The 26,858-nt window shown below is 37.1% G+C and overlaps 1 protein-coding gene across 2 annotated transcripts in view; it reads left to right on the forward strand.

The window, feature by feature from the left end:
- The window catches only part of CUL4B (cullin 4B), a 32,991-nt gene extending 13,933 nt beyond the window's left edge, over positions 1-19,058 (forward strand). The window contains exons 5-21 of one of the 2 annotated variants that reach the window (XM_067723324.1): positions 1,002-1,071; positions 1,840-1,913; positions 2,713-2,875; positions 3,155-3,244; positions 3,543-3,625; positions 4,260-4,327; positions 5,256-5,374; positions 5,980-6,172; positions 7,528-7,632; positions 8,127-8,237; positions 8,694-8,785; positions 9,895-10,002; positions 10,874-10,987; positions 11,996-12,101; positions 13,203-13,375; positions 15,702-15,854; positions 17,956-19,058. In XM_067723324.1, the coding sequence (XP_067579425.1) occupies positions 1,002-1,071; positions 1,840-1,913; positions 2,713-2,875; positions 3,155-3,244; positions 3,543-3,625; positions 4,260-4,327; positions 5,256-5,374; positions 5,980-6,172; positions 7,528-7,632; positions 8,127-8,237; positions 8,694-8,785; positions 9,895-10,002; positions 10,874-10,987; positions 11,996-12,101; positions 13,203-13,375; positions 15,702-15,854; positions 17,956-18,051 (1,918 nt within the window). In that variant the 3' untranslated portion in view covers positions 18,052-19,058. The remainder of the gene's footprint in view (positions 1-1,001; positions 1,072-1,839; positions 1,914-2,712; positions 2,876-3,154; positions 3,245-3,542; positions 3,626-4,259; positions 4,328-5,255; positions 5,375-5,979; positions 6,173-7,527; positions 7,633-8,126; positions 8,238-8,693; positions 8,786-9,894; positions 10,003-10,873; positions 10,988-11,995; positions 12,102-13,202; positions 13,376-15,701; positions 15,855-17,955) is intronic. The other variant, XM_067723323.1, reaches the window with a different exon arrangement.
- Positions 19,059-26,858: the final 7,800 nt, after the last annotated feature.

Consider the following 26,858-nt stretch of genomic DNA (forward strand, 5'->3'; position numbering starts at 1 on the left):
TTTTTCAAAGACAGTTTTTTGTTTTGGTTTGGTGTTTTTTTTTTTTTTTTTTTGCTGCTTTGGGTCTTCGTTGCTGCGTGCGGGCTTTCTCTAGTTGTGGTGAGCGGGGGCTACTCTTCATTGTGGTGCTCGGGCTTCTCATTGCGGTGGCTTCTCTTGTTGCGGAGCATGGACTCTAGGCGTGCATACTTCAGTAGTTGTGGCACGCAGGCTCTAGAGCGCAGGCTCAGTAGTTGTGGTGCATGGGCTTAGTTGCTCCATGGCATGTGGGATCTTCCAGAGCAGGGTTCGAACCCGTGTCCCCTGCATTGGCAGGTGGATTCTTTTTTTTTTTTTTTTTACATCTTTATTGGAGTATAATTGCTTTACAATGGTGTGTTAGTTTATGCTTTGTAACAAAGTGAATCAGTTATACATATACATATGTTCCCATATCTCTTCCCTCTTGCGTCTCCCTCCCTCCCACCCTCCCTATCCCACCCCTCCAGGTGGTCACAAAGCACCGAGCTGATCTTCCTGTGCTAGGCGGCTGCTTCCCACTAGCTATCTACCTTACGTTTGGTAGTGTATATATGTCCATGCCTCTCTTTCACTTTGTCACAGCTTACTCTTCCCCCTCCCCATATCCTCAAGTCCATTCTCTAGTAGGTCTGTGTCTTTATTCCTGTCTTACCCCTAGGTTCTTCATGACATTTTTTTCCCTTAGATTCCATATGTAAGTGTTAGCATACGGTATTTGTCTTTCTCTTTCTGACTTACTTCACTCTTAACCATTATGTCACCAGGGAAGTCCCACTAAGACTTGTTTTTGGAGGTATTTTTTTTTTTAGTGGGATCTAACATGTTTTTACAGTTTAAGAAGTAGTATTTTGTTTCATAATTAAGTGCTGTTTAGTTTCATTTAGTACCTAGGGCATTCCGTATTTAAGACAGATGTGCTCTTATGTTGCATATATTACTTGTACTAAGCGCTTTTAAAATATCCTTAACGTATATCTCACGGATTCATTGGATAGTGTTCTTTTTCTAAAGAAGATCGATAGATGTTGGCAGAACCATTGCAGACAGATGGTAAGATGGAAAAAGCATTACATTTCAGCTAAATATTGTAGTTAAAATAAGTTTCTTCAAATACAGGAATGCTAGTTTTAAAAGCTTTGCAATGGGGGGACTGAAACTAATTTTGGTTGAGTTTTCTATTTTAAAACTGCAAGTTACAGGTAAACCAATATTTTAGAATGACTTGCACCTTACGATCATTTTTATTTTTGTAGCACTTAAGCAAAAAGTATTTATCTCATTAAAAAAGTTACATTTTGCCTGTCAGTCTTGATGGCTATCCCACTCGCTATTTGGTTACTTGTGAAGGTGCCTGATGGTTCTGCATTTTAGATTATTCAGATCACAACCTTTTCCTTTTTCCCTAATCTGCTATTATTTTAAACCTTATATTCTGCAAATTAAAAATCTTAAAATCCATCCCACCCACCCAAAATCCCACGTATACAATTTAAGGCAGTTTCACCCTGAGGACTGTTGCTGAGGAAAAATTGTATGCCCCTTTATTCTGTTTTTATTTTTAGTTGCTTCTCAGATTGCAAAGAAGTCATAGACCATTTTAAGTGTCTTTTTTTTTTTCTGGAAACTACAGCAAGAATTAAGGTTTATTAATGGTTTAATAAAAATGGTGTGGGCATATTCTCAGGTAGATGTGTTTACCTGCATGTTTGATCCTAGTAGTCTGGTATATATACAAGCAAACCCTGCAATCTTGTTTTATAAAATATTTCAGCTTCACAAAATATAAAAAGTTGTTTGATTTCTTTTTTTCATTGGCAGATCATGATCAGGAGCATTTTTTTGTTTCTGGATAGGACTTACGTTCTTCAAAATTCAATGCTACCCTCCATTTGGTAAGGATACCAGAAAAAAATTATGAAAAGATTTGTAACAAATCATAGTCAAATCTTAATTACACTGATAGAAGAGAGTGATACTGTGAATATTCTCCTAAAAACTCATATTTGGCTTCTAGACTTCTGTTTATAGCAGTTTTACCTTGTTAATTATGTTTTGCCTATGCTAATATTGGAGATAGCTAACATTCCCTGGGCATATAATAACTTATGAAGAAGTTTCTTTGTCAGCCAAGGGGATTAAAGTTTGCTCTGGATTGTCTGAGTGTGCATCATTTTGTTGCTGATCAAGATTTCACTCATTATCTTTTAACATTATTGTGGAAAATTCCACGTATACACAAAAACAGAAGAGTATAATGAGCTCTTCCCCCCATCATGTGCCTAGCATCTACCTACAGCAATTATCAGAGTTTACTGATTTTTGAGTACTGAAGCCAGATGACAAATGAGCAATTAAGCCTTCATTACCAGTACAGTGAAGACCATTTTATAGCTTTGAACTAATTTTGCCTCTTGATTTGACCAAGGAAGAAATCCACCAAAGAAAATAATACAGTAAAACTTAGTTATGGAGGAAGATGGTAATTTAGCTTCAGTTTTCATTAAAGACAAAATGAGTTTCCTGTATGCTTTAATCTAATAATGTTATTTAAAATTAAATGTGTGGATTTTATACTTTTACAATTGCTGCTTCAAAGCCTGGAACCCTAACTAACATGTGGTGAGAAGTTAAGCCTCTCCAGAAGTGGTATTGTTGTCAATTAATTTAAATTATATATATTTTTTATTTTAGGGATATGGGACTGGAGTTATTTAGGGCTCATATTATAAGTGATCAAAAAGTCCAGAATAAGACAATTGATGGCATTCTTCTTTTGATTGAGAGGGAAAGGAATGGTGAAGCAATTGACAGAAGTTTACTGAGAAGCCTTTTAAGCATGCTCTCTGATTTGCAAGTAAGTCAACTACTTCACTTACTACAGAGCTGATTGCTATCCCTAATTTGATGTTTAAAAAGCAAGCTCAGGGAAATTCCCTGGCGGTCCAGTAGTTAGGACTCCACGCTCTCACTGCTGAGGGCCCAGGCTCGATCCCTGGTTGGGGAACTAAGATCCCACAAGCCGCGAGGCATGGCCAAAAAATAGAAACCAAACTCATAGTGCTGTTCCCATTAAGGGCATTCAATAAACATTTATTGGATAATTGAACTCCTTTATTTTGTTATCCCTTCCCAGATTTATCAGGATTCTTTTGAACAACGATTTTTGGAAGAAACTAACCGACTTTATGCAGCCGAAGGCCAAAAATTAATGCAGGAAAGAGAGGTATTTAAAAATCATGATTAATAAATCCACTGTGTCTCACAATAGACCCTACTTTATTGAACATAAGCTTCCCTTTGCATTTATCTTCCCAACATTATGCTGCTTTTCTCTCACTTAGGTGCTCCTTTCTTTTCTCTCTTCTTAAAGGCCAGAATTCTGGATCATAAACTCTACCTATAATTTTACATGATTCAACCCTGTCACATTTGACAGGGCTGCTTCCAGGATCTTTTGGAGTTGACATTTTCTGAATGATTTATGGGGAGGAAAACAATAATATAAAAAACTATCTTTGTAGGTTCCTGAATATCTTCATCATGTTAACAAACGTCTAGAAGAAGAAGCAGACAGACTTATTACTTACTTAGATCAGACCACCCAGTAAGTATTACATGCTCAGCCTAATAGCCTTAACCTGTGTTGTTGAATCACTTAAGGCACTTTGGGCATCCCCAAACATGTTAGTAACTGTTTTCAGGTATCTTGAGTCTTTAACAATTGTTTTCATAATGCAACCTTCGAGTTGTTATTTTCCCTACTTAATTAGATTTAATCAAGGATTTGATAATTGGTTGTCTGTATGTGTTTAGGATGTAATTAAAAAATAGTATTACAAGCTGATGTGATCTTTGAAATCTTCAGGCCGATTAAAATTCAGTGGGTGTTCATAGGAGAAAGTATTTCTGTGCTTTCCTAAATATTACCAACCAAGGAGTTCCTGTAAGCAGCACAGATAAATTCCTTACTTTCCTAGTGAAAGCAGAGAAATTTGGGAAAAGCCAGCCATAGCAAGGCCCTTAAAATATTTGTTTCGTGATGTAACAAATTCTGAAATATGCAATGTTTTCCTTCTAGTCATAAAGTAGAGTAACTCTGAGCACAATAAATTTATACATAGGAATAGGAATATTGAAATTAACATATAATGAGCTATTTGATTTTTTCCCCCCAGGAGAGATTATAAATTTTCAGGAAAGTCAAAGTCAATAGTTCTAAACTTTTTTTTTCCTTGTAGAAAGTCATTAATTGCTACTGTGGAAAAACAACTTCTAGGTGAACACTTAACAGCAATTCTTCAGAAAGGTAATTGGTAATTTACAAATAAGAGATTACTTTTAAAATGGTAGCAGCAAACAAGTAGAAAAATTTTTAAAGATTGCCCTTTTAAAAGTTTGGTAGCGTGTGGCTGCATTTCTGAGGAGGGACACAACCCCTTTTCCCTATTCATCACAGTAAACTTTCAGGAGGTGCCTGTTTCCTTAACTTAAAGATACAGGGAGTGAGATGAGAGGAGACTACCAACTCCAGTAAAGAAACAGTGGGAATTGGGGAATTCTTGATTTAATTTTTAAGACTGAAGTAATAAGGAAATGCATTCCTTTTTGCACTGAAATGTTTTTGTTTCTAGCATATAAAACCAAGCATTTCTATTAATCCTAAGTGATCTATGAGTATACCCTGAATTTTACTTTGACAATGCTACAAATAGGCAAAAAAGTCTTACCTTTCTCTCCAGCCATCTTTTCTTTTGTTTAAGGTATTTTAGTACATTAATGCAGTTACACTTTTATTTCATTCTGAAAATCAAATACTTTAGAACTTCATTTAAACTTGGCCTATTGATGCATGTTTTTTGATATACCACAGGCCATATCCAATACTCTGAAATATATATATGTGTATACTAATGCAAATATAATGTGGCTATTGCACATATGATGTATTTATAATGTGTATTTATATAAACCAATTTTTATAAGTTGGTTTATACATCTCATCTACTATGCTAAATGATACAAACCATTACACAATTTTTGTTTTTATATAAAGTTCCCTATAGTTAGTTTTCACTTGGAAAGGTGATTGTTTCTTTGAGTTTAATTCAAAGCACATCTCTGTATTAAAATCACAGACTAGTCATAGTTCAGACCAGTATCACAATAACTTATTTTTCATTAAAATATCTGACATTTTTGTTCACTTTTTTAATACCAAATGTTTCAAAATTCAGGTTTAAATAGCCTCCTTGATGAAAACCGAATTCAAGATTTATCTCTCCTGTATCAGCTCTTCAGTAGAGTTCGAGGTGGCGTTCAGGTTCTCTTGCAGCAATGGATTGAATACATTAAGGTATTAACATTAACCTGTTTTTTTCTCTCTCATGGCTTATAATCTATACATCTAGAGTACATATCAGCAAGAATTTCTTATTTGTTAGATCCTTTTTTTTTTTTAAGTAATGGGCATTTTGGGAACAGTCAACCTGAGAATGATAGCTGTGTGGCAAATTAGCAATAAAACAGTTCTCTTCTTGATGTCTGATGTGATTTCTAGCTCCAATAATTATAGCAGTGAATGTGGAAAAAGGAAGAGGGCTTTTTTTGGATCCAAATTTCTTTCCTTTCTTTGATCTTACACTGAAGGCAGATTGCTGTTTTTTAAAAATTCAACCCGACTTTTTTAAAAGTAGGAAAAAGACCCTAGAGACTTCTACAATAATGCCCCATTATGATATTACATAGCCAGTGGCCATTACTTATTTTATGACTATAGATGAATGGCATCAGTCTGGATGTTTTTATAACTTTATTTTTTTATTTTATTGACTTCAAAGCCAGGTTTATCTTAATTTTTTGAGATTTTAAAGTATGTGTATCTACTTAAAATATGATTTGGGGGATTGTTTTCATTGTAGATAATTAAATTCTAATAGAAAGTCATTTTTGTTTCTTTAGGCATTTGGTAGCACTATTGTAATTAATCCTGAAAAGGATAAAACCATGGTTCAAGAATTGCTGGATTTTAAAGATAAGGTTGACCATATAATTGATATCTGTTTCCTGAAGAATGAAAAATTTATCAACGCCATGAAAGAAGCATTTGAAACATTCATTAACAAAAGACCAAACAAACCTGCTGAACTTATAGGTATTTCTCTAGTCCCTTTTCCCGGTTCTTTAATATTCTTCTTTTACTCATAAAGTTCCAGTTAACCTGAAATTTTGACAAGGTTTTGTATATTAACACCTAATTTATTTGGAGTTGCATACTTGGTGGTTTCTAAGAAGCTGGATGCAAGGAATAAGTCCTTCATGCTAAAGAATATCTCAAAACCCACATGTCAAACATGGTCTTTCTTTGTAAGACCCTACTTACTTTTATTTATAAAAAGCTTGATAGCTGTTTTACAAGCCTCCTGCAATTTAGAGGTGAGGCAGGGTGCCATTTCTTGAGGCCCACACATAGGGCTCCAGGAAAGGGTAGCACAAAATTACAGTTGCCAGTGAGAAAGGTAGAATGTCCAGGATGAAAATAAACCTAATAATCTGGGCCCATTTAGAGTAAAAGGTGTGGTATACTTCAGTTCTCAGTTTTTCCCACCTGGGTACCACTTAATGTCGAGGAGGAGGTAGCTGAGAAGGTCCTTCGCCAAAAGGATGAAATTTTTTTTTTTTTTAATTTTTGACTACGTTGGGTTTTCGTTGTTGCGCGCGGGCTTTCTCTAGTTGTGGCGAGCGGGGGTTACTCTTCGTTGTTGTGCGCGGGCTTCTCATTGTGGTGGCTTCTCTTGTTGTGGAGCATGGGCTCTAGGCGCGCGGGCTTCAGTAGTTGTGGCACGTCGGCTCAGTAGTTGTGGCTCACGGGCTCTAGAGCGCAGGCTCAGTAGTTGTGGCACACGGGCTTAGTGGCTCCGTGGTGTGTGGGATCTTCCCGGACCAGGGATCGAACCCGTGTTCCCTGCATTGGCAGGTGGATTCTTAACCACTGCGCCACCAGGGAAGTCCCAAAAGGATGAAATTTTGTTGATTTACTACTTACCCTTAAAATTTTTGCAAAATTTGCCTCCTACTCTGTAATGTATCTGGTTTGTTTTAATAGAAAAGGGTTTAAGATTGCCTACCATCAGTGTAAAATGAATACTCCAGAAGATGTGCCATGTCTTTCAATGGCTTTGATGACCCCAGCACAGGGCTGTATACACCCCCTGCCCCCGGGGTACCCATATCCCGCATATCCCATTTTCAGTAAGCATCAGTATGGTAGAAAGTACATTAGATGTGGAGCCAGAAGACTTGGGTTTGAGTTGAGACTCTTGTATTTTTTAGCTCTGTGACATTGAACAAGTCACTTGGTCTCCCTGACTTTGGAGACTGTTTTAAAAATGCATGTATACATGTGAAACATTGAAAAAGTCAGTGTATCATACTCCTATTTGGTATTTATAGTGACCAGTACCTTATGGATACATGATCACTAAACAACAAACTTTCCCCCCATTTTAGCTAAGTATGTAGATTCAAAGCTTCGCGCAGGCAACAAAGAAGCTACAGATGAAGAACTTGAGAAAATGTTGGATAAGATTATGATTATATTTAGATTTATCTATGGTATGTATTTTTGTTTTAATATTTTTCTTTTAAAACAAAGCACTCAACAGAGAAACTAGCGAGTATAACCAACCTAGAAGGTATATTTATTTGGGGGTTAGCTATTTAAAATTCTGTTACATTCCTTGCATTTAATTTATTGGGGTACTTGAGGAATGTTACTTAATTGCCTTGTGCTTTGACTTTTCCACTATTAAGAGCCTTGAATTTTGCTACTTGTTTTAACCTCTAGAATATTGATGCTAAAGCTACTAGTTGACTAAAGCTTTTCTAAAGAAAAGTTAATTCAGTCTTAATTCTTTACAGCAAAGAACTTTTGAAAGGTTTGGCACAAAAACCTACCTCTAATGTTTCTTGCATTTAGCAAACTTGGATAAAATCTATAAATTTAAATAACTTGGAGTAATGGTGCGATTTATTAAGCACTTTGAGTCAATTTTGTCAAAACCTTATATTGGAGTATTATGAGAGTTGTGTTTTATTATTTAACATAGGCAAGGATGTTTTTGAAGCCTTCTATAAGAAAGATTTAGCCAAGCGCCTGTTAGTTGGGAAGAGTGCATCTGTGGATGCTGAAAAATCAATGCTGTCCAAACTTAAACATGGTATGTTTGTCATTCTTTCTGTTCCTTTTCTTCTTTGATTTCTGAGAGAAAATGTTAGCTTAGTTTTTAAAACTCTTTCAGTCAGTTGCCTCTTTTGTTAATCATTGTATGTTCGTATGATAAAAACGTAAATTGAGTAAGCTCATTAGGTTTCCAACCTATTTACATATCCAGAGCTGTTGTGATTTTTTTTTTAAATAAAGCATTGTTCTTTTATTATTTGTATAAAAGTTTCCCATTTATCTTATGCCTAAGTAGTAGATAAGGTTACTACAGGATTAAAGATTTGACTCTGAATTAGTGGGGCATACACTTTGGGGTAAGGATTTTTTGTTCTTATGAATAGTTACAGATCATATTTCATGCTAAAGTAAGTTTTATATTTCATGTTTTCAATTCTAAATTCTGTGTTTTTACCACTTTAAAATACTGTAAATGTACAAACATCTTTAATAGAATGTGGAGCTGCTTTCACCAGCAAACTTGAAGGAATGTTTAAAGACATGGAACTTTCTAAAGACATCATGATTCAGTTCAAACAGGTAAAAGTGAGTTAAACTCTTACTTAATTCCTCCAACTTAAATGTATTTAGTTATCTCCTTACTTTGGTTTGTACTGAAGAGGATAAATAGAAACATGTATTTGTTATAAATAATTCATAGCAACTTAGATGATAGTCACAGTAGAGGAAAAAAATCACGAATGAAATGTAAGTATATTTGACCTACTTCAAAATTTATTCTCAGTATACACCCAAGATAACACAAAAATAGAAATAAAATGTATTGAACAGAAGTAAGGACAAGAAAAGCTGTAGCTAGTGAGAACAGGGCTTCTAGCATCTAATCGCTGTTGGTGAGTTTGCATATTCAAAACTGGTGATGGGGAGGGAGGAGAAGTGATAGAGTGGTTGTATAAGGCCTTTAGGGACATTGGGAATGAAAAGCTAGATCCATAGTTTTGCAGATGTTGGTAGAAGCTGGTTTTAAATTTTTGAGATTATAGGTAATAGTGATAGCAAAGTAGATTTTCCTCTCCTAGGGTTTTAATAATGACTTCTTTACCACTATATTGCTATGGTGGGAAATGAGAGTGGAAGACTCGAGAAAGATCAGGGTCAGTAGGATCATGGGCCCTGTAGTAGCTACAGAATAGGGTTTATTTGCTTTGCCCTTTCCCCTTCTTCCTTCCCCATTTCAGGCCACCCCCTGCAAACAGGCAGTGGAGCAGATGAAAAACCAGAGACTTGGGCTGGCTGGTGGGGTGAGGAATGGGGGTTGCTGCCAGGTTTTCTAAGCCACACAGGGGTCTCCAGAGATGGGGACTGCAGGTGGTATGGGGAAAGGAATGGAGAAGAAATCCTGTAACAGCCCAGTCATATGTGAGAAATTATTTATTTAAGTCGTTAATGCCTCTAACAGAGTCACGTGATCTTTGTGTGCCATTGTAGCAAAATGTTACCCAGTGTACTTTTCTAGTGCACTTAATATAGGCTTCATTTATAGTCCTTTTAATAGTTGCCTTTTATTTTAAAGATCGTCAGTATTCACATGTAGTTTTGTAATGGGGAACTTCTTAAATGGGTCATTATTATGGCATGAAATGTATGCACTTTTATTTTTTAAGATCTCAGTGTGTGTGTTGATCTTATTGTAGTATATGCAGAACCAGAATGTACCTGGGAATATTGAATTAACTGTGAATATCCTGACGATGGGTTATTGGCCAACATATGTGCCTATGGAAGTTCATTTACCACCAGAGGTAAGAGTTGCTGTTTAGGACTTGAGTTATAAGCATAGAAATACATGACATTTCTATTTTGCTTATCATTGAAAAATATGTAGTTTTTTAAAAGTTTGTTGTCAGTAAGCACGCCACCACCAAATGTCAACTGTTTTTAATACTTTACTCTTTTATTTATATTACTCTTGTACTTATATCATTAGAGCATAGCTAAAGATGCCAAGTTTCTGAGTTCAGGGCCAATTTGCTTGACTCTTCTTTCAGTTCCCCAGATTGTACCCATCACTCTGCCCAGCTCTCAAAAATTCTTGTCCGTATATCACCTGGGGGTTGGACTGCTGAGTGATGGATGCTTGAGTAAATCCAACCTAACTCCTGGGGAAATGTCTTAACCCAGGACTGAAGCTTAGAAAAGGGTTAAGGCTAGAGAGATAGATACTGAGAGTCCTCCATGGAGATAATCATGGAAGCCCAGGGAGCAGATCTCCCTCATTAAGAGGGAGAATGTGGAAACAGGAAGAACAGGCCTAAGGCAGAACTTTGAAAAAGGCTCACATTTGGTAGGTGGTAGGAAGAGGTACCTGTGAGGGAATCCAATGAAGAAGCAATGATGAGATAAAGGAACCAGCATGTTGCAGAGACACAGAAGACATTGGAGATGAATGTTTCAAAAGAGGGGATGATAAATTGTTGCAGACAGATCAGAGAGTGTAAAGACTGATTAATGCCATTAGATTTGGTGGTTATTACCTTACATCAAAGTGATCAGTGGACCTGCTCTGTATAGTCTTTAAAACTTCCAGAAATTTTTACACCAGATAAATATAAAAAGTGGTGAACGTGATATTGGATACAGAGCTTAAATAAAGTTTTGTTTTATTTATTGTAGATGGTAAAACTTCAGGAGATTTTCAAGACCTTTTACCTAGGCAAACATAGTGGCAGGAAACTTCAGTGGCAGTCAACCCTAGGACACTGTGTGCTAAAGGCAGAATTTAAAGAGGTAAGTGGATGTTCCCCAAACTTAGTTTTCACCTTCATCTTTGATATTAAGGTCATCCCTCTTAATTTGAAGGTTTAAGGTGTTTTATAAATTTGTCCTGAATATCTGCATGAGATAGTGATAGCTTGTCACAGCCCTGTGTATATTATAAGAATGTGGTCTTTTCCACTGTTGATTGGGCCCTGCTGCAAAACCAAAACCAATAACCCTTTTCTCCCACACCCTTTCCCCACCTGTGGATGCAAAATTCATGCTGCCTCTTCTTTTTTTAAAATTTTATTTATTAATTTATTTATCTATGGCTGTGTTGGCTCTTCGTTTCTGTGCGAGGGCTCTCTATAGTTGCGGCGAGCGGGGGCCACTCACTATCGTGGCCTCTCTTGTGGCGGAGCACAGGCTCTAGAGCGCAGGCTCAGTAGTTGTGGCACATGGGGCCAGTTGCTCCGCGGCATGTGGGATCTTCCCAGATCAGGGCTCGAACCCGTGTCTCCGGCATTGGCAGGCGGATTCTCAACCACTGCGCCACCAGGGAAGCCCCCACGCTGCCACTTCTTGACAGGAAACTTCTTTTCTTGTTGCTGGGAGCTAGAGAATAGAGTGGGCGTTAAGGGGAACAGTTCTTATATCAATTTCAAAAAATCCTACAGCTTTTCATGACTAATCTGAATCAGAAGAGTTGAAAATGCATTGAAATAGTGATTTCTTGTTGCTCATGATAAATATCTGTAATGACACATAAAACCGAGTTATTAATTTTCATTACTTTGTTGTTTTAATTATAAGGCTTAAAAAAAGACCTGTAGAAAGGTCACCCAATCCTTCCTCCTGTTTTAGGTAGGATCACACCTAAACCCTACACTGAACATACTGGCCTTTCTGGATAATGTTAATCCGAGTTTCTAAATCCACTAATTGAAAAATGCTTTTCCAGTAAGAGATTAGTTATTCGATTAATTTTCATGCAGTTTTTAAAAAAATGATGGCTAAACACTGTTGTTTCTCCAACAGGGTAAAAAGGAACTCCAGGTCTCTCTTTTTCAAACACTGGTGCTGCTAATGTTTAATGAGGGAGAAGAGTTCAGTTTAGAAGAGATCAAGCAGGCTACCGGAATAGGTTTGTGTTGAATCGTTTGATTAGCATGCATTTTTCGGTGTCCACTATGTACACTCCACTTGGTTAAGAGCTCTGGGGGACTATAAAGGGATAATCCCCCTCCTCAGCACTTACAACCATGGGGAAAGGGAGAAATGACAATTTCACAACCAATAAGTACCAATCTGTGGTGCTGACAGAGTGTGTTAGGAGTTCAGTGAAGCAAGAGATAACTCTGGACTGGCACAATTGGGAAAGCCTTCATGAAGGAGGTAGGACTTGGGCTGGGCCTTCAGATTTAAGTTAGGGAGAAGGCATATTTTGCAAGAGGAAATACCATGAGAAAAGGCGTGGAGGAAGGAATCAGCACAGTGTGGGCAGGAGTCATAAAAAGTTTAACTGCAGCATGGAGTAGTGAGATACAAAGTTAGATAGGTAAGCTATGGAGAGCCTTACAGATCTAGCAAGTGAAACATACATTGTAGGATCTCAAGTGTGTGACATATTGGAAGTGACTTATTTGGGCAGCTTGCCTATAATCAGTAGATAGTAGGGCAGCTTGAAGGATGAAGAGATTCCAGTCCAGAAGCTAATGGGGTAATTCAGGCGTAAAGTGATAACGAGCTTAGACTAGAATGAGGCCAATGAGAAGAGATGAAGCATCTCTAAGGAAGCAACTACTAGATACGTGGAGGATGCAGGAGAGGGAAGAGTTAAAAGATGATTCCAGGGTTTCTCAACAGAGGAGGTTGGTAGATTCATAACTAACAATTGGAAAGAAAACAGTTTTATGGGGAAGATGATGAATAAAACGTTGGACATACTAAAATTGATGATAGTAAAAGAGCCAGCTGGAGGTATCCTTTAAATGTAGGACTGGGGAAAATGAGATGTCATTTCTGAAGATGTGGTGGTTATTCACTCGGAATGATAACTGAAGCCTTTAGAGGACGACCAGGAAAAAAGCCATTGGATAGGACAAAGAGGAAGTTGTTCATGATCTTGGGGAAAAAAGGAAACAGTTTTATTAGACGGGTGGGGTAGAAGCTAGATTGAGGTTGAATGTAGCTGTGCGTGTTGATGAGTTAGTAACAAATAACTAAGCCACTCTTTCTTCTTCAGAGGATGGGGAGTTAAGAAGAACACTGCAGTCATTGGCTTGTGGCAAAGCTAGAGTTCTGGCGAAAAATCCAAAGGGTAAAGATATTGAAGATGGTGACAAGTTCATTTGTAACGATGATTTCAAGCACAAACTTTTCAGGATAAAGATCAATCAAATTCAGATGAAAGAAACGGTATTTCTTTTGCATTCTCCTCATTCTAATGTACTGGAATTATATATGTTCATAATAAATATTTATAAAGAAGGTTTTAGCCTAGAATACTACCACTAACATTAACATTATCTATGCCTATATCTAGCTCAGTGTATTTCAGTATTTGATTTTGCAGATTTTGAGGGGGCAGGGGTGTACACAATTGGGCCTGATAGTTTTATATCCTGCTTTTTGTGTGTTTAAATTAAGACTTTAGAATTTTTAAAATTTATTTATTTTATTTATTTTAGGCTGCATTGGATCTTCGTTGCTGCTCGCAGGCATTCTCTAGTTGCAGTGAATGGGGGCTACTCTTCGTTGCGGTGCACAGACTTCTCATTGCGGTGGCTTCTCTTGTTGCGGAGCACGGGCTCTAGGCATGCGAGATTCAGTAGTTGTAGCACACAGGCTCAGTAGTTGTGGCTCGCGGGCTCTAGAGCACAGGCTCAGTAGTTGTGGCGCGTGGGCTTAGTTGCTCCGCGGCATGTGGGATCTTCCCAGACCAGGGCTCGAACCTGTGTCCCCTGCATTGGCAGGCAGATTCTTAACCACTGTGCTACCAGGGAAGCCCCAAGTCTTTAGAATTTTTCCATGCCATTAAGCATCTTTATAAAATGGCACATGGCCACACAATATTCTTTTACACAGCTATAATAATTTATTCAACCAATGTCCATTGTTGGGCACTTAAATTCATAACTTCTTAGTATTGTAAATAAAACAGCAAGATACATCTCTGTACCTAAATCTTAATCTCTCTGATCCTTTCCTTACGAATTTACCATGGAAGTAGATTTTTTGGGTTAAAGAGTGTGAACATTTTAAGAGTCTGAATACATTATGCCATTTTGTGTTCTAGAAAGATTGGACCAATTTACACTGTCTAATGTGAGTGCCTGTCTTACTGTGCCCTTGCCAGCACTAAAGATTATATTTTCTTTTTTTAATCTTTGCCAGCTTGCTTGGTGAAAAATTGGAAGGTTTAGTTAGTGTTTCTTTGATCAACAGTGAATATTTTGTTTGTTTTTGCCATTTGAATTTGTAAGAGATTTTTATTAAGGAAACCAACAACTGCAGCATTTCCTGAAACCAGTTGGTTTCAATTCCAACAAGGTTTAATGCAGTACTTGAGAAAAAGTTTTATAATAGGGATAGAAGTCAGGGTCGCAAACAAGTTCCCGTCTCGTTAACATTCACATCAAAGGCGTGATATTCCCTTAGATTACTGTGTTATTTTAAAACGTGTGCTGTATCAGAAAGAAACTAACTGCAAAAAGCCGAAACTAGGGACTTCCCTGGCAATCCAGTGGTTAAGACTCTGCGCTTCCACTGCAGAGGGCACAGGTCAGGGGAATAAAGATCCCGCATGCCGAGTGATGAGGCAACAAAAAAGAAAAGCCCAAACTACTCTTTTAATTTAGGTGCTAAAGAGGAACATTCTTGCTTTAGCATTAGAATTGGTTAACTGACTTTTTTTAAACTGTGCGTTTCTGATTTATATATTACAAAATAAAAATTAATGAAAAATAATTTGGAACTTCCCTGGTGGCACAGTGGTTAAGAATCCGCTTGCCAATGCAGGGGACACGGGTTCGATCCCTGGTCCGGGAAGATCCCACATGCCGCGGAGCAACTAAGCCTGCGCACCACAACTACTGAGCCTGTGCTGTAGAGCCCGCGAGCCGCAACTACTGAAGCCTGCGCTCCTAGAGCCCATGCTCTGCAACAAGAGAAGCCACTGCAATGAGAATCCCACACACCACAACAAAGAGCAGCCCCCGTTCGCCACAACTACAGAAAGCCTGCACAGCAACGAAAATGCAAGGCAGCCAAAAAAATAAAATACAATAAAATAAAATGTTAAAAAAAAAGTTTGACTACTGGTTAGCTTAGCTGGTTAGTATCATACTTTGAGTCAGATGTCAGAATCGGTCACTTTTACAGATAAACTAATGTCGTACAGAAATCTGGTCAATAACCTCTTGTGACACATTAAGATTTTGAGAAGAGAGTAAAAGAAAATGATAAATTCTGCATCAGCTGTTTCTCTTTCTAGAAAAGCAGCTCAAAGATGGTATTTTTCTATTAACTAATATTGGTGTTACTTCATTGATACAGGACATTAGGCCAGATAGGAGTTATGTTTGTAGGGTTTTTTCTGTCCTTGTCAGTATTTATAAGGTTTCTTTTGATAGTTCAGCATATTTAAAGCATTAACTGTGTCATGTCCCTAAAATGTACAATTTGTATAAGTAATCAAGTTTCACTTCAGGTACAGTTCCTAAGTTTAAAACTTTTTTGTTAGGTTGAGGAACAAGCAAGCACCACAGAAAGAGTATTTCAAGACAGACAGTATCAAATTGATGCTGCAATTGTTCGAATTATGAAGATGAGAAAGACACTTAGCCACAATCTCCTTGTTTCAGAAGTGTACAACCAGTTGAAATTTCCAGTAAAGGTAGGTACTTCTGTATTTTATTATTGAGCTGCTTATATATAAAAAATATTGAGTTTATTATATATAAAAATTAGATTTTTCAGACACAAGTCTTACAAACATAGAATAAAACCTCAAGACCATTTGGAGGGACAAAAGTTTTCATTTCTTATGCTCATATATATGATTCCAGAAAAACCTTTGTTGGCATATGTGGGCATCTGTGACAAAAGGGGAAAACAATTTATAAAAGCTCCTATACCTGAAAGTTTAGCTGCTAAGTGAGTCTTTGAAATTTTCAAGTTTATTCACGTTATTTTTTTGAGCTTCTTTGTTATTTTTGTTTCCTTTTTCTCCTTGAAATACCTAGCTATTTGACAGATTTGGTTATTTTAATTAAGTTAAATCTATTTAGTTAGCTTGTGTAAGTGTCCATTAAAAACTATACAGATAACTAGTAATCATTAGGCATCTTTTTTAAAGCTTAGCGGTAGTTCTGGCAAACAAATTAGTCGTCACATGGACATGTTCCATTATAAATGCCCAGTAATAAAGCGCCTTAGACAATGTGGTGTTGTACTGGACTGTATCTCATGTTTTAGAAGATTCCCAAACTCTTATGATGATAAACACTTCGTAAAGTTTGGATAGACTCTTGGCTGTTAGGGTTCTCATGAGCTTTGGGCCTAGGTAAGTTATTTCACCTCTTGAGCTTGTTTCCTCTTTTGTAAAATGGAGATGATAATAGTACTTATCTCTTAGGATTATTGTGGAGCTTAAATGAGATAATATATGTAAAACTTAGCACTGGGCCTGGCACGTAAGTGCTCATTAGCTGTCACTGCTAATAAGGTAGGCTTTCTCTCTCCTCCAAACCTAATACTGCCTTCTCATTACCACACTCTCACCCTCATGTTCTGCCTTAACAATCATTTGACCTCTAGCCAGAGAGATCACTAATGCTAGCTAGCTAGGGAAGGTAGAGGATCACTGTAATAAATATTGTGCTGATATTCTAGGTCTTTCACCATAATTAAGAGAAAGTCATTTTGATTTTCAAATCTTGGAATTCAAACTTCGGTGAAATTTTGGCTGCCCCATCAAACTACTTTCCCTTTTTACCTTTCTTGATCAAGTAGCCATTTTACACAATCTAAAAAACCGTTAGCAAGCAAGATTATATTGTCTTTATAGGCTAGATACAAAAGACAGTGGAATTTTGTTACCCAAGAGCTAAGAATGCAATCATGAGAATAAGCTATAATCTTTCTCAATGATTTTTCAACAAATAGGATTCAAAAATTCAAATCATTTATAGCAGGTAACAGTTAAACCTTAAACCTGAAATACGAAGATCTGAATTAGATGATACTTCACTTATCAAACCATTTGTTGTAGTATTCTTGTAAATAGTGATTTCCATAGTACATTTTTTATTTAATTTATAAATATGCAACCTGACTTTGAGAACCAGCTTTTGTCCAAATTTAGGGTCTACTTATTTTCTCAAACTATCTTGGCAAAACTAAATAGCATTCTGTTTCCTTAAACTATACTGTGTTCCTTTTGTGAAGTTATGGTAGTCTTTTGTATTTGTGCAGAGAATAGCTGGTTCTTAGAAGACCTCTTTAAAATAGAAAAGTAAAGTATTGTATAACAGTATGACAGGGGACTTCCCTGGTGGTCCAGTGGCTAAGACTCCCCGCTCCCAGTGCAGGGGGCCTGGGTTCAATCCCTGGTGACGGAACTAGATCCCACATGCCACAACTAAAGATCCTGCACTCAGCAACAAAGACCCCTCATGCTGCCGCAACTAAGACCCAGCACAGCCAGATAGATAGATATAGATAGATAGATAGGTAGATAAATAGATAAACAGGTAAATAAATAATATAAGATGTGACAGTGTATGTATAGTGTAAAAACATCTTTTAACCTGGTTTATTTTCATTATACTTTCCTCTTTAAAAAATCAAGGAGATTTAAAAAATAAAAATTAAAAAATATTAAGGAGATTAAATACATTAAATCAATGAGCCAAAACTGTTCTTTTGGGGTATTGGTAAATGGGCTTGAGCTAGTGATTATGAGCTTTGCACTGAAAATTTGCCTTCTCTTACAGCCTGCTGATCTTAAGAAGAGAATAGAATCCTTAATTGACCGGGACTACATGGAAAGAGATAAAGAAAATCCAAACCAGTACAATTATATTGCATAAAATGTTGGCCTTGGAGCATTTGGTGTCATAAACAGTAACCAGTGGATAAACTAACCTGTTATTATTTGACTTCTTTTATACTACCAATGACCAAATGAAGCAGTGTAATGGAAATAGTTGAGTGACTTTTCAGTGGTTAACATGCCCATTTAAAGAGTAATACTTACCTTTAAGAAGAATGTTGTTGAACTCTTTGCATGTTATTTAGTATGATGTGCAGAAAACTCTTAAGAAAGTACCTGGTCTTCATGATTCCTATTTGGAACTGGGGAAGAGGTCCCTATGGCTATTAAAAAAAAGAGGACGGGGGTTCTTATACACCATTAATTATGAAGCAAAAGGTTTATTTGCTTAAAATGTCATTTAAAGATACTTAAACTGCATGCAAACTTTATTTACTGTACAGAGTTCTGGATGTATTTATCAAATAGAAAAACCACCCTGGACTTGGTTGTTCACCTGTTTTGTGATTTCCCTTGAAGAGAAAAATAAGTTGTCATAGCTATTGATATTTTACTAAGTAATGTTCTGTTACACTGAAAGGGATGTTTTTAAAAATTTTATTTGGAAACAAGTTTTCAAGCAGAGGGACAGTTGCTTACATAGTCTTGTATACACACATCCTAAAATGTTCCCATGGGATGTGTGTATATGGTTCAGCCCTGAGTTTACTGTGCTGATTAACAGGTACTTATAAAAATAGCTGAAATAGAAAATTGCTGGTCAGTTGTACTAGAAGAACATGGTAGGAGAGAAAAATCCAACTCTTTCTTCATATTAAAAATGAATATAATATGAACATCGCAAAAGAGACCAAAACCCACGTGTTGTGTAACTTTTTACAAGAGCAAAAATTCATAAACTAGTTTTCAACTTCCTTTAGACTTTAATGTTGTTTGGACAGTTTTGTCTTTAACTTGGACCAATTGTAGATTGTTACAGGCTTCCTGGGATTTAGCATTCCTATTTTCTCTACCAAAGTTTTTTTTTTGGAAGCACCTCAACTCTCCTTTTTGTTGGCATATAAGCATTTCCTTTCATCCTTATTTTAACTTCCTAAAGCCCTAGATAGAACTAGATCCTTCCTCATTTCCCCCATACACCCCCTAGTTGGGAATTTCAAATTCTGTATTATGCTGATCTTATTCCTTTCAAAATTGCTTGAAGATAAAGAGTTCTCATAGCCACTGGACACCTACCTTTCAGGGGAATGTCCTAGGATTGTTCATACATAGAAAATAGCAGAAGTATTGTTTTTCAAATTGATAATGTGAGTAAAAGTCTTCTCTTTTACCATCAGTGGTTTTTTGTTTTGGTGTTTGGGGTTCTGTTTTGCTTCCTTGTTTGTTTTTCCTTGAAGCTTTGAAGGGAATTGATCTTGGAGGAAAAGCAGAAATTTTGTTTTGATTTTTAAAAAAATCAGAACTGCTTTAATGCTTTTTCACCGCCATGGTCTCTCCCGTCGCGGAGCACAGGCTCCGGACGCGCAGGCTCAGCGGCCATGGCCCACGGGCCCAGCCACTCTGCGGCATGCGGGACCCTCCCGGACCGGGGCACGAACCTGCGTCCCCTGCATCGGCAGGCGGACTCTCAACCACTGCGCCACCAGGGAAGCCTGCTTTAATGCTTTTTTGCAGCAGTGTATTTCCTTGACTATTTGGAACCATTAAGAAGAATACCTAGGTACTAACCCTCAACTGAGACTTTTGGCTCTTGTGTTTGCTATTGATTGTTTTCTTGAGTTCTCAAAGACCTGTGACCAGCTATTCTTTTTAAAGTTGCCTGTTTTCTTTATAACTACATCAAACTTACACACTGTTGTCCGCAGTATGTGGTATTTAGAATGCCTTCCTAACTATTTTTGAGCAACCATTGCCTGTATTTTCTTTTCTTTCTTTCTTTCTTTTTTTCTTTTTCGGTACGTGGGCTCTCACTGTTGTGGCCTCTCCCGTTGCGGAGCACACGCTCTGGACGCGCAGGCTCAGCGGCCATGGCTCACGGGCCCAGCCGCTCCGCGGCATGTGGGATCTTCCCGGACCGGGGCACGAACCCGTGTCCCCTGCATCGGCAGGCGGACTCTTCAACCACTGCGCCACCAGGGAAGCCCTGCCTGTATTTTCTTAGAGCCTCCCTGGTTTCCTTAACTGAGCTTATCTGACAAGGAAATGCAGCTATTTTTTTGCCCTCTCTCCATACTGGACCATCTAAGTCAGTGTTCTAACTCATCCCTGATGGTCTGTGAGATACGTAGACTGTTCCACCAGACTCGATAATTACTCTTAAGGAATTTTTAGGTAGAATTGGTACCATTAGGAGACTCTTGGTGTTACCTTTGTTATCTTGAAAGCTGGTCCCTTCCCTGAGGCTCTTAATTTTTTGAAAACTTGATGCTATTTCAGCTGAAAAAATTGGTGAGACTATTAAACAAATTGAGGGGAGCTGTTTAAGAAATTGAAAAGTAATCGCAAACAACATTGGATAATTGTGACTTTCAGTTCTGTATCAGTTGAATTTTTGTGCTCTTTTCCCTGTGTACGTGGTGGTTCTATTTTTCTCCAATAAAACTTTTATTTAAAAAAAGTTTCTGGAGAAGATCTTTAAAATTCAAATATTGTAAGAATATTATAAAACCACAGAACTTAACATCTTCTTCCTAATGATTTCTTTAATGAATTCACAGTTGTCAATTTTGTTATTTTTTAAGTTTCTCTTTAATTTTTGTGGTGGTTTGATAGTAATGCTGTAGGAATGTGGAGGGGAAGGTATGGTAACAGATGATTCCCAGGAATCCTCAAGGTGAGTATTTATTCTTAAATGTTCTATTTTAGAAAAATCAAGCACAAGTAGAAACATTGTTTCATCCAAATCCTCAGAATCAAGTAGTTTCATAAAGTCAGTATGAAACTAGTCTAGATTTAAGTTGAGAAGGATTGGTGTTAATTCTTTAAATACTTACTAGAATTCATGAAGCTATCTGGTCCTGGGCTTTCTTTTATGGGGAATTTTTTGATTATTGATTCAATCTTTTAATAGTTTTTTTCAGATTTTCTACTTCTTGAGTCAGTTTTAATATTTTGTCTTAAAATAACTACCCTGACTTTTGTCTAGTATTTGCTTGGTATATCTCTTCATTGCTTAACAGCCTTTTCTTATATTTTAGGTGTGTCTCTTCCATATTAGATGGATTTTCTCATCTTTCCCCTAATCTGACAGTTTCTGTCATTTTTTTCATAATACACATTTATTTTTTTATTGAGGTATAGTTGAAGATAATTTCTGTCCTTTAACTGGAAGATTATATCCATTTGCATTTGTTTCTAACATCTTACTGGTTGCTCTTTATCTCTTCTAATTTTCTTTGCTTTTTCTTCTTTCTCAGCTTTAAAAAATATATATTGAGTTTTGTTTATTTTTTTATTCCATTTTCCCCACTACTTATTTGGAAGTTATATATTCTATTTCTTTTCTTTTACTGATTACCCTTGATATGTTAGCATATATGCTTAACAAAGTCAAAAATATCTAAATTTTCCTCCCAATTAATATAAAGATGTTAAAACACTTTAATACTGATCACCTCTCCCCCAACTTAACACAGTGTTGTTGTTCAGTGTTTTAGTTTTGTCCTCTTTTAAAAATGAACACCACAAATTAAAACATTAGTCTTTGCTCAAACACCACCTTCTCAGTGAAGCTTACCATAGCTATTCTATTTAAAATTTCAACTTGCCCACCAATGCCACCACACACACTACCAATTCCACACTCACCCTGCTCTTTTTCCTTTTTTACATATCATTTGTTACCTTTTACATACTATGCAATTTACTTGTTAACAATACTTACGGCATATTGTCTGTTTACTCCGCTAGTGTAAAGTTTAAGCTCCATTAGGGCAGAGACCTTTGTTTTGTTCATTGATGTATCTCAAACACTTAGGGAAGTTTCTAGCCATAGTAGGTGCATTAGGTTCCTGTGGCTGCTGTAACAAATTACCACAAATGTAGTGGCTTAAAACAACAGAAATTAATTCTCTCACATTTCTAGAGGCCAGAAGTCAGAAATCAGCTTTACTGGGCTTGAAATCAAGGTGTTCACAGGGCCACACTCCCTCTAGAGCTACATTTCCTTGGCTCATGTCCCCTCCCTCCACTTTATTTTCTTTTTCTTTTTTTGTTTTCTTGTCCCTTCCTCCAAGTTAAAAGCTGGTTCCATAACATCTTTTTTTTTTTACTGTTTTTTTTAATGTATTTATTTTTATTATTTATTTTATTTTTGGCTGTGTTGGGTCTTCGTTGCTGTGCGTGGGATTCCTCTAGTTGTGGGTAGCCGGGGCTACTCTTCGTTGCAGTGTGCGGGCTTCTCACTGCAGTGGCTTCTCTTGTTGTTCAGCATGGGCTCTAGGTGCTTGGGCTTCAGTAGTTGTGGCACATGGGCTCAGTAGTTGTGGCTTGTGGGCTCTAGAGCACAGGCTCAGTAGTTGTGGCACGTGGGCTTAGTTGCTCCACGGCATGTGGGATCTTCCTAGACCAAGGATCAAACCCATGTCCCCTGCATTGGCAGGCAGATTCTTAACCACTGCGCCACCAGGGAAGCCCTCAACCATTATTTTGTTTTTCAAATATTGCCTCTCCTCCATTCTTTCTCTTTTCTCCCCTTGGAACTAAGTCAGACATGTAGAGTTTCTTATTTTATCCTCTATCTCCATCATATTTTCCATCCCTAAGGCTGCATTCTTGGTAATTTCTTTAGAACTGTTTTCCAATAAACTAATTGTCTTCAGAGCCCAATCTTCTCTTTAATTCATTCACCAAACTTTTAACTTCAACAGTTTATATTTTTATTTCTAAAAGTCTTATTTGCTTCTTATATAAATCTGCCTAGTCATTTTGATAATCTGCTGTTGCTTGCTCATTTTTGTGGTTCTTTCTTTTAATTAAATATTTTTCTTACACTAGTAACTTTGTATCCTGTATCAGGTAATTCCAATATCTAAAGCACTTGGGGGATATAAATTTGTTTCTTTTTTTACAGAAGTTCCTTATATATGTTAGATCATCAGTGACCAATAGAAATATAATGTGAGCCACGTGTAATTTTAAATTTTCTAGTAGCCATTATAAAAAAGTCAAAAATAAACAAGTGAAAATAATTTTAATATATTTTATTTAACCCAATCTATTAAGGTTCTCCAGAGACATAGAACAAGTAGTGAGTGTGTGTGGAGAGAGAGGGAGAGGTTTATCATAAGGAACTGGCTCACACAGTAATGAAGATTGAGAAGTCCCATGATCTGCAGTCAGTAGAGCCAATGGTGTAGTTCCAGTCCAAAAAACCAGCAGACTGGAGAAACAAGAAGAGCTGTTTCAGTTGGAGTTCAAAGGCAGAAAAAGACTGATGTCTCACCACAGCAGTCAGGCAGGAGGAAATTCCCACTCACTCATGGGAGGGTCAGCCTTTTTGTTCTATTCAAGCCTATGATTGGATGAGGCCCACCCACATTAGGAAGGGCGATCTGCTTTACTCAGTCTACCAATTCAAATATTAATCTCATCCAAAAACACCCTCAGAGACAACACCTGAAATAGTGTTTGACCAAATAGCTGGGTACACTGTGACCTGGTCAAGTTGACACATGAAGTTAATCATCACAGCCATCATAGCCAAAGTATTTTTGTTTCAACATGAAATCAATATAAAAATTATTAGAGAGATTTTACATTTTATATGAAGTCTTCAAAACCCAGACTGTATTTTACACCTCCAGCCCATCTGAATTTGGATTAGTCACATTTCATGTACTCAATAACTGCATATGACTAGAGACAATTGTATGATACACTGTAGCTTGACTTTTTACACTTTTAAAAAAATAAATTTATTTTTTGACTGCGTTGGGTCTTCGTTGCTGTGCGCAGGCTTTCTCCAGTTGTGGCGAGCAGGGGCCGGGCTACTCTTTGTTGCTGTGTGCAGGCTTCTCATTGCGGTGGCTTCTCTTTGTTGTGGAGCACAGGCTCTAGGCATGCAGGCTGCAGAAGTTGTGGCACATGGACTCAGTAGTTGTGGCTCTCGGGCTTTAGAGCGCAGGCTCAGTAGTTGTGGCGCATGGGCTTAGTTGCTTTGTGGCATGTGGGATCTTCCTGGACCAGGGTTCAGACCCGTATCCCCTGCATTGGCAGGCGGATTCTTAACCACTGTGCCACCAGGGAAGTCCCACTTTTTACACTCTTATAGATGACTTTTTATGTACAGAATTTCTTAATTTAGTCAAATTTATCAATCTTTTCCTTGATGTTTAGAACTTTTTTGTATCGTTGAAAAAGTATTTCCCTACCACAAGGTCTTAAGAATATTTTTTTCTTGGAAGCTTTATTTTCTTATGTTTATATTGAAGTATAGTTGATTTACAATATTATATTAGTTTTGGTGTACAGCATAGTGATTCAGTATTTTTACACATTATACTCCATTAAAATTATAAGACAATGGCTATAATTCTCTGTGCTATACAATATACCCTTGTCGCTTATGTAGTTTATACATAATAGTTTGTATCTCTTAATCCCATACTCCAACTTGCCTGTCCTCCATTCCCTCTCCCCACTGGTAACCACAAGTTTGTTCTCTATCTTTTTCTGTTTTCGTTTTGCTATGTACATTCATTGTACTACTTTTTTAACTCTACATTTAAGTATTTGTCTTTCTCTGACTTATTGCACTAAGCATACTAATCTCTAGGTCCATCCATGTTGCTGCAAATGTCAGAATTTCATTCTTATGGCTGAGTAATATTTCATTGTATATATATACCACATCTTCTTAATCCAATTTTCTGTTGATGGACACTTGGGTTGCTTTCATATTTTGACCATTGTAAATAATGCTGCTGTGAACACTGGGGTGCATGTATCTTTTTGAATTAGTGTTTTCGTTTTTTCTGGATATATACTCAGGAGTGGAATTGCTGAATCATATGGTAGTTCTATTTTTAGTCTTCTGAGGAACCTCCATACTGTTTTCAATTGTGGCTGTACCACTTTACATTCCCACCAACAGTGTAGAAGGATTCCCTTTTCTTCACATTCTCACCAGCAATTGTTATTTGTAGACTGATTGATGATAGTCATTTTGACAGGTGTGAGGTGATATCTCACTGTTTTGATTTGCACTTCTCTAATGGCGATGTTGAGCATCTTTTCATGTTCCTGTTAGCCATCTGTATGTCTTCTTTGGAAAAATGTCTATTCAGGTCTTCTGCCCATTTTTTATTGTTTTTTTTTTGATATTGTATGAGTTGTTTATGTATATTTTGGATATTAATCACTTGTCGGTCATATCATTTGCAAATACTTTCTCCCAGTCCATAGGTCGTCTTTTCCTTTAGTTGATGGTTTCCTTTGCTCTGCAAAAGATTTTAAGTTTAATTAGGTCCCGTTTGTTTATATTTGCTTTTATTTCTTTTGCCTTTGGAGACAGATCTAAAAAAATATTGCTACAATTTATGTCAAAGACTGTTCTGCCTATGTTCTCTACTAGGAGTTTTATGGTTTCAGGTCTTACATTTAGGCTTTAATACATTTTGTGTTAATTTTTGTTTATGGTGTGAGTCTCTTGTAGGCAACATATTCAAGTGTATTTTTTTTTTTATCAAATCAACCACCCTCTGTCTTTTGATTGGAGCATTTAGTCCATTGCCATTTAAAGTAATTATTGATAGTTGTGTACTTACTGCCAGTTTATCACTTGACTTCCAGTTGTTTTTGTTAGTTCTTCTCTGTTCATTTCTTCTTTTTGTTTCTTCCCTTGTGGTTTGATGATTTTCCTTAGTAGTTTGCTTGTGTACCTATCTTTTTAGTTTTTGTGTATCTGTTGTTGGTTTTTTATTTGTGGTTACCATGGGGTTCATGTGTTGGTCTATAATTATATCTACTAATTTTTTATTTTATTTTATTTTATTTTTTGGCTGTGTTGGGTCTTCGTTGCTCTGTGTGGGCTCTCTCTAGTTGCGGCGAGTGGGGGCTACTCTTCGTTGCGGTGCACGGGCTTCTCATTGTGGTGGCTTCTCTTGTTGCAGAGCATGGGCTCTAGGCGCACGGGCATCAGTAGTTGTGGCACGTGGGCTCAGTAGTTGTGGCTCGCAAGCTCTGTAGCACACACTCAGTAGTTGTGGTGCACAGGCTTAGTTGCTCTACGGCATGTGGGATCTTCCCAGACTAGGGCTCGAACCTGTGTCCCCTTCATTGGCAGGTGGATTCTTAACCACTGCGCCACCAGGGAAGTCCTATATCTACTAATTTTAAACCAGTAGTCATTTAAGTTCAAAAACATTCTAAAAGGTCTACATTTTTTTTACTCCCCTCCCCACATTTTGTGTTTTTGATGTCCTGTTTTATATCTTCATGCTTATCCCTTAACTGTTTATTTTAGTTATAGGTGCTTTTACCATTTTTTGTCTTTTTATGTTCATACTGGCTTAAGTGGTTGATTCTCAGTCCTTACTATATATTTGCCTTTCCTAGTGGGATTTTCCCTTTCCTATACATTCTTCTTATCCACTTAGAGAAGACCCTTTAATGTTTCTTTCAGGGTAGGTTTAGTATTGATGAAATCTTTTAGTTTTTGCTTGTCTTGTTCTTTATCTCTTTTTCTTTTATAAATGGTAATCTTGCTGGGTACAGTATCCTAGGTTGTAGGTTTTTCCCTTTCAACACTTTGAACATATCATGCCACTCCCTACTGGCCTGCAAAGTGTCTGCAGAGAAACCAGCTGATAGCCTTATGGGGATTCCCTTGTATATGATTTTGTT

The sequence above is a fragment of the Pseudorca crassidens genome, chromosome X (assembly GCF_039906515.1).
Source record: "Pseudorca crassidens isolate mPseCra1 chromosome X, mPseCra1.hap1, whole genome shotgun sequence".
NCBI classification, from domain to species: Eukaryota; Metazoa; Chordata; class Mammalia; order Artiodactyla; family Delphinidae; genus Pseudorca; species Pseudorca crassidens.